The sequence below is a fragment of the Austrofundulus limnaeus genome, unplaced genomic scaffold (genome assembly GCF_001266775.1).
Source record: "Austrofundulus limnaeus strain Quisiro unplaced genomic scaffold, Austrofundulus_limnaeus-1.0 Scaffold102, whole genome shotgun sequence".
Classification (NCBI taxonomy): domain Eukaryota; kingdom Metazoa; phylum Chordata; class Actinopteri; order Cyprinodontiformes; family Rivulidae; genus Austrofundulus; species Austrofundulus limnaeus.
Window position 1 is genome coordinate 807,081 of NW_013952504.1, and position 8,339 is coordinate 815,419.

General features: G+C 37.5%; 1 protein-coding gene across 1 annotated transcript in view; it reads left to right on the top strand.

The window, feature by feature from the left end:
* pdcd4b (programmed cell death 4b) overlaps window positions 1-5,296 on the top strand; it is a 13,128-nt gene extending 7,832 nt beyond the window's left edge. The window contains exons 7-12 of the mRNA XM_014013501.1: window positions 893-990; window positions 3,401-3,515; window positions 3,771-3,878; window positions 4,179-4,289; window positions 4,397-4,536; window positions 4,619-5,296. Of these exons, the coding sequence (XP_013868955.1) occupies window positions 893-990; window positions 3,401-3,515; window positions 3,771-3,878; window positions 4,179-4,289; window positions 4,397-4,536; window positions 4,619-4,679 (633 nt within the window). The 3' untranslated portion in view covers window positions 4,680-5,296. The remainder of the gene's footprint in view (window positions 1-892; window positions 991-3,400; window positions 3,516-3,770; window positions 3,879-4,178; window positions 4,290-4,396; window positions 4,537-4,618) is intronic.
* The last annotated feature ends 3,043 nt before the right edge of the window (window positions 5,297-8,339 follow it).

Consider the following 8,339-nt stretch of genomic DNA (forward strand, 5'->3'; position numbering starts at 1 on the left):
TATTATTATTATTATTATTATTATTACAAATACATTAATTTAAAACTTGTGCTCCTCTGTCTGCCTCATGATGAAAACAAAACATTTTTTACAGTAAGTTTCATTTCAGTTTTAGGAATTTTAAATCGGCCTGTGGTTTAGCAGAGGGGAATTACGTTGTGGTTTCATGTGTTGGTTTGTGAGAGAACGCGAGTGTGCTGTGTGTGTCTATGGCTCTTTCCTTTTCAGTCTACACAGGCATGAAAGCTCTAGCTATTGTCTGCCTGTGCTCGTAAAATGCAAGCTCAGCAAAGGATGCTCAGAGGGCTATTTGTTGCCCCCCACTCCTGACACTGCCTGGTTTGTTCTGACCGGTCATTTGGGCCCCAGTCTGTGGGTTTAAGGGGCATTGTGAGTCTGCCCTTCCCCCTCATTCCTCCACCATCTGCACTTTCACTAAGTCTTTCTCATTTTCACACGCTCTTATTTCCTTTCTCCTCGTATGCCTGCCAGTCTGGCCACTGCGATCAGTTAGCTGTGATGTAGCTGCCGTTTGTGTGTACAGGAACAATGTGTCTCTTTTGTGTCCCAGAAATCATGTGGCCACACTACTGTAAACAAATACACACATGCCTCTGAGGCTACAGTCAGTCCTCAGTGCCAATTTGTTTTGTGGAGGTCTTTGCTCAAAAAAAAAAAAAAAAAAAATAATAATAATAATAATAATAATAATAACAATTTCACAGTCATTAATTTTTGATGGGTTTTTATTGTAATACGAGTTGTAGTTCATTTTAAAGATAGTTTACTAACTAACTTGAGGGAGAAACTTGATGAGTTAGTTTTCTTACAAAGTACAACAGAATTGTTCAGAACTGTGTGTATTTTTAACTCTGAGCTGTTTTTCTTTCAGCTGGTTGGCCAGTTCATTGCACGCGCTGTCAGCGACCAGGTACTGACTAAGAGCTACATCGATGGCTACAAAGGCAAAGTTGATTGTGAATATGCAAGGTATGTGGCTTTAGATGACTCACTTTTGATTTCGATTTTGCTGTTAGCTTGTCAGACATAAGACAGTACTGTTGTGTTAACCTGAGAGGGGTGTGCAACTGAATCAGTCATTATTTCTCACAAACATGCCATTCAAGCATCCAAGACGTATATTACAGCAATAAGAATGTGTCAACAACTTATAAAAACTGTAAAAAAAAAAAATCTTATTAATATAAAGCATTCCTTGCTGACATTAAATCAGTTAAAATGTTAACAAGCTACAAGCAGATATAGGCTCCTGCATCAGACAGTGTTCTCAGACTGGAGTTAAAAAAGTCACATCTGAATCTACTGTAACGTCTGTGACAGAGGGAACAGCCCCAGGTTCTCTGAGTGTCCTTACAAAGTGATGTCCAGTTTGATCTCTGTTGTGAACAACTTGGGTCTTGTCCACACAGAAACAGTCTTTAGATCAACTCGGTTGTGATGAGCTTCATAAGCCTGTTTTATTTGTTTGTTTTTGTTTTTACATATTAAAGGGATCCATGATTAGTTATAACATTAGACTTTATTTAATAAACATATATTTTAACTGTAAAATAAAGACTAAAAATACTGTAGGATGTTCAGTTTTTATCATTTTTAAACTAAAAGTTTAACAATATGGATGGGGCATTCTAGGTAAATGACGACATAGATAGGTCCTCGGTGCGAGGCTGCTAGCGAGCTATATCCACCCTGAAGGTTAATTTTGGACAATATCTGATGATCGACTCTTTTAAATGAAACCAGAGAGCGTTGACAGAGAGGAGAAGTTAGAAAAGACTCAGCCTGTAACTGAAAATATGGATGGAGGACAACAGAGCTGCTTCATGGAAGAAGAACCTCAGCTTAGCCTGTTAGCTTTAGCATTAGCCCCGACGCTATCAATATATGTTTTAGCTCAACGCTACACATTCTCCTCTCATCACTGAGGTCCTCCATCCACATGACAGAGAGGGGAACACAAAAATGACTCAGCCTGAAACTGAAAATATGGATGGAGGACCTCAGTTTAGCTTGTTTGTCGCACTAGCACCGAGCTAATACATATAAGGCAATATAGTGTCGGTGCTAGCGCGCAGGCTAACAGGCTAAGCTGAGGTTCTTCTTCCATGAAGCAGCTCTGTTGTCCTCCATCCATATTTTCAGTTCCAGGCTGAGTCATTTCTACCTTCTCCTCTCTGTCAACGCTCTCTGGTTTCATTTAAAAGAGTCGATCATCAGATATTGTCCAAGATTAACCTTCAGGGTGGATATAGCTCACTCACACAGAGGGCCTGTCCATGTCATCATTTACCCAGAATACTTGTGTGTAAATAAAATGGCCCCATCCGTGTTAAAATATATTTTTTAAAATTTACAAAACTAAACATCCTACAGTATTTTACAGTCTTTATTTTACAGTTAAAATATATGTTTATCAAATAAAGTCTAATGTTACAACTAATCAGCGATCCCTTTAAGATATCAATAATTTAAACCGACACTTCATAATTTTTATGTTTTTGCTAGTTTTTATACTCATTTCATAGATATCAGGTTTTTAAGACTGTTTTCTTCCAGTCAGGTTCTATGTGTCCCTTACATCTGTTTCATAGTCAAACATGGCCAATCCAAAAAGTGAGTTTAAATGCAAAGCTTTGCAATGTAGCTCACAAATCAATGCAGTTGGTGATCATTTCCAAATTGTTTTAATTTCTAGTTTGTCTTTTAGTAACAAGAATATAGTAATAAGAACAAAACTGACTGAAAAATTGAGTCTTTATGAACCTAAATAAAACCATAATGGGTTCTCCATCACAGTATAAATGTGAGCCATCATATCGAAATGAGGATTAAGTCAAATTTGGTCAAAATGACCTCATTGCATTTCCAGATTCTTGGCTTAAAAGCTACGTTTTGACACCTGTATCATTCTGATATAATTAAATCCATATATGACTTAATTTGTCTTGTTGGTTACAATAATACATAAATATTTGGTCTGAATCCTAATTTTATGTCATTTTAATGAGGAATTTTTGATAAAGAGGAAAAGAGGAAACCTCAAATTATATTTGAATATTGAGATTTTCCAGCTGAAAAGAAACAAAACTTTGCCAGCTCACATGGAAAATCTTAAAAATTTAAGGCGTTTTTCCTCAAAATCTGTTTTTTTGTTGCTACTCCTCAAAAAAGTGCTTCAAAATTGAGTTTTATGATTATATTTCAGGCAGTTCATTAAAATGATGCATTGATAAGGCTTTTATTCATTATATTTTGACAAAATGCAATTTTTGTTAATATTTTAGTCAAAACACTATATTTGCCTTTTTCTCCTTAAACCACTTTTGGACTTAATCCTCGTTTCGACGCGACGGGTCACAAATGTGTTTTTAATCGTCAGGGCGGCGCTGGACCGGGCTGCTGTGCTGCTGAAGATGAGTATGGGTGGGCTTCGCATAGACAACCACTGGGGGACAGGTGGAGGCCAGAGACCTGTTACACAACTCATCAAACAGGTACGTTACACATTCTGTCTGAGTTTGGTAGTGAAGCAAACATTGTAGGTGATGACTTGAAATGTTTTGGTCTATTTGAGAAAACTTTTACTCTGTCAGTGTTTCAGTCTTCTAGTGTTGAGAACAGCGGGTTGTTTTTGACACAGTGTGATTTTCAAGCACTGTTTTTCTTAGTTCTTGACAGGTTTAAAAAAAACTTGTAATAAAAGATTTAAGTACGACAACGAAGGGTAATACTTCTAATTCTCTTTTCAGATGAACCTGCTGCTGAAGGAATACATTTTGTCTGGAGACGGCAAGGAAGCTGAGAGATGCCTTCGAGAGCTGGAGGTTCCCCATTTTCACCACGAGTTTGTCTATGAGGTAAACATTTAGCTTCATGTGAAACTGGACCAAGAGAAATACAAAAATGTGTATTTTGCTAAGAAACAGAAAAATGTGCTCAAGAGAAACACAAGAAATGTTTTCAAGACACTCAAACAATCCATCTGCTATGAAGGAAACCTTATATTTATAATCCTAAGAAACTTAATCACTTCCTGTGTCTTTTAGTCTCAGATTGCATTAAAAAAACGTTTTGTGAGGAAACTCACAAATGCTAACAAGGAGCAGATATCAAGTGTAGTTCTGTGCATAAATAAAAATCTGCGGTGATGTCCTCAGGCAATCGTGATGGTTTTGGAGTCCAAAGGGGAGAAAACCTTCAAAATGGTTCTACATTTGCTCAAGTCTCTCTCCATGTCTTCCATCATCGCTGTGGACCAAATGAAAAGGGTAAGAGAGCCCCCTACTGTTCGTGTTGAGGACTGCGTTTAATTTGACAAAGCATATTTGTCAGCACAGATCAGCATTTTAAAGTGCCTTTGCTCGCTCCTTTCTAGGGCTACGAAAGGGTTTACATGGACATTGCTGAAATCAGCATTGATGTTCCTCGTGCGTACTTCATCCTGGAGCAGTTTGTGGACAAGAGCTTTAGCAAGGGGATCATTGGTGTGAAGTTAAGAGATCAGTGTCCCTGTCGGTAAGTAAGCTAAATATTTTAAACCCACACTAACATGCAGATAACATTTTATTTATCGTGTTTGTGATGTTTTTTTTCTCAGGAGCCGGAAGAGGTTTGTCAGCGAGGGAGATGCTGAAAATGTGAAACTGGAACGGTTCTGAGGCCGCCTTTCCGTGCGCCAGAATTCCTGAAAAGAAGAGGACGAAATGACCTTTTTACTTGCCTTTTTTTTATAGTTGAGTAAAACCTTCTCCCTTCTAACAGTAAAATTCTGGGATTTGAGGTGGAGTTTAAAAAACTGCACTTTTCATTTCAACTGAAGTACATCACGTTCCCCGAATTGTTTATAGAAAAACATTTACATAAGCTATCCCTTCAAGTGCCACACCTCTGTGTCAGTCATTCCGTGTTTGTACAGTATTTTATTATTATTATTATTATTTTTGGTTTTACTGCCTCTTCTTTTGTTCTTCAGGTGTGTTCTTTGTATTGATACAACTAAGTTGTGTTAAGAGCTTTATGAAAATGAAGAACAATAAAGGCAGGATGTTTGTTTGATGCAATACTGGTTCTTTAACTGAGCTGGTCATTTTTTTATGCTGTGCTTCACCCTTTGTTTTCTTTTAAAAGTCATTTGAAAAATATGACAAATCCCCCAAAAAGAAAAGCACCCATCATATAAAACGGTGTCAAGTTTAATTTTTGTATAGGGGGGAGTAAAATACATCAGAAGTCTTTGTTTGTTGATTAAATTACTATTAAAATTTCAGTCTTTTGAGTGTCAATATTACAACAGTACATGTCACAAATGACACATTTGTTATACCTGCATTAATGTACTGCTGGAACTTTATATCATTATAAACACAGACAGCTGATCAAACTAAAATTTGACAAGAAATAATACATGCTACGTAGATCTTATAACTAAAACAATAGCTTAATTTGAAGCAGCTCACTCATGCCACGTTATTGTTTTGGCTTTGTGAAGTTGGTAACCTTGGACCTCATGGTCCAAAAGTACTTTCTCACTGGTGTGTGACGGACCAGTCCAACACTCCACATCTGAAGTCACTTTCTCCCCGTTTCAAACGCTCAACCGTGCATCTGCTGGTCGCGCTCCTTCATTGCCATTTCCTGCTGTTTGACGGCCTCTTGAGCCTCCATCTGCATCTTCTCCAGTTTCTCAAGGGTGACTGATTTGAGTGGGAGCAACTTTGGCTTACACAGAACCATGGTGGGGACGTCTTCCATGGAAAGCTGCCCTGTGGGGGTTATCAAAAAAGATTCAGCAGTGAATTTTTACTCAAATGCAAATATAAAAAAAGGCTTTATTTGAGCCTTTTTTTTTTTCACTCTTCCAGGCTTTATATGAAAGACAGTGCCCCAAGTGAAGTTTAACTTTGAGGAAATATTACAAAAATACAACAAAGTAGTAACTGTCAAACAATTTATTCCTTTGATATTTTTCAACTTGTATTTATGAAAATTAAAAACTTCATTGTGACACAGTGGTGCTGAGCTGGAAAACCGGTACCAGAGAGGGAACACAGAAGATTCTTTGACTAATTGTGCAAGGTTGTGCAAATGTCTCAACAGTTCACATGTTGTATGGAGCTACACAAACAACCTTTTGTAACAACTGCTGTCCAAATAAACGGCTGCGGTACAAACCTTGTTTAGGCAGAACTTCTCTCAATATTGACTTGACCTCAGGCATTGTGTCTTCTGGGTGTGTGCTGAAAGGTAAGGAAAACAAATCATTTTTCTTAGCCAAATGTTGCTAAAAAACAAACACAACATACATACTATATATATATATATATATATATATATATATATAATGCAGCTCAAATGCCATTTCTCATTGATATTCCAATTAAATAAGAAATGCTGAGATTAATATGTAACAGCAGATAGCATAAACATATGCAAAGAAAGTGAAAAAATTGAAACATAATAAATTGTTTATTGTATTTAAGGCTTGTTGCTCCATATATTTGTTTTTTATTATTAATTACAAGAAACATTTTACTCCTGTTCGATTTCAAGCTTTGCTCATAGCTTCACCACAGAAAGTGAACTGGTTATGTGACAACTAGCTAAACCAAATTAGCATTTTTTAGCTACCATGTTCGAATTAGCTTTTTACGGACTCTTGACTCTAAAAACGCTCCGCAGAGTTTAGCTGAGAACACATCAGATTACACAGCAACAGAACTTCGATGCAGTGCATTTACAGATAAATAAAATTGACTTGTTGTCTCATTCTAACCTTTAGCTCCAGATAAGTAGCTGTAGTTGCCAGGCCAACGCGTCCGTCAGAACCACGTGACTTTCCTTCTTCTCTTCTCCTTGACGCGACTCTTTACTACCATCTACAGGTCACTTTAAGAACTACAAAATAAAATAATTGTCCTCTGCCTTCGTGACAAATGCGGTTTTATTTTATTGTTTATTTTTATTTTTAAAATACTCATGGTTATAATATTTCGGTTTAAAATAGCTTCCCACTCGTCGTGAAATTCCATTAAATAAATATTTACCGAATGTATCACTCCTAATCACATAACACGTTTCACTTTAAAATACAATTTTCTTCAAAATCGGAAATTACGTGTTTTTTACTAGTGTGTGAACTTTATTTTTTGTTACGTACATTACATTTTTTAGAAGAATTTGTTAATACACAAAAAAATGTTTATATTTTTATGAAACACATTATATATTCAAATGAAGCTGCCAAACCGCAGAACGTATTTAATTATATTAAACATCATTTGTCTATTCGCAAGACAACAATACAACAGTTTAATATACTGACTACAAATTTTAGTAATGTAAAACAGTACGCTATTAAGTTTGTTTGTGTAGCCAGGAGTACATCATTCCCGGAAGTGTGCTTTTAGTTTTTACATTATCATTATCTTTGTTTTATCCTATCATCTTGGCCTGACTAAAGATGTGCTCTTGTTTAGCTCCTTTTAGGTTCAGGGGTGTTTAATCTTGGACTTCAAACGGAAAGATTGGTAGTCAGAATTTTTTTTAAATCTTATTTACTTTTATTTTTGCTAATTATTATTCTCTTATTGCTGTGGAAGACCTCCCAGTCCAATATGGAACAGCTAGGAGGCATGCTTCAAACCATAACTCAAAAATTGGAAACCTTAACTCCACCCGCCTCAGCCGCCGCAGCCATCGACCCTGGTGCCATGGACAATCCTCTCATAAACACCGCCTCTCGCAGACAAGTCCGTGAACCAGATCCTCGCCCAGCACTCATTTTTGAAGGTAACCCAGAGCAATGTGGGGGTTTTATCCTCCAATGTGAACTCATTTTTGCCCGATCTCCTAGTTCATTTACCACCTCCGCTGCTAAAATCACTCACCTTATTACTTCACTCCGAGGTACGCCTTTAGAATGGGCAAATTCTTTTTTGTTGACACATCCCATATCCACCCTGCCTTTCAATATATTCTTGGAGGAGTTTAAACGTGTGTTTCATCTCCCTGTCCATCAGGAGGAGGCAGCGCGCCACTTGCTGTCCCTCAGACAGAATAAACACTCGGTGGCCGAACACGCCATCCGTTTCCGGGTTGCCGCAGCGAAGACGGACTGGGACGAGGCGGCACTACGGGGTACGTTTCACAACTCTCTGTCGGAAATGATAAAGGACCAGCTGGCATTACGAGATGAGCCCGGGAGCTTGGATGAGTTAATAAATCTGGCAATTAGAATCGACAATCGCATCCGAGACCGTCAACAAGGACCAAGCTCTCAAACTCCGTACACGTCCATTTTCAACCGTGATATCCAGGAA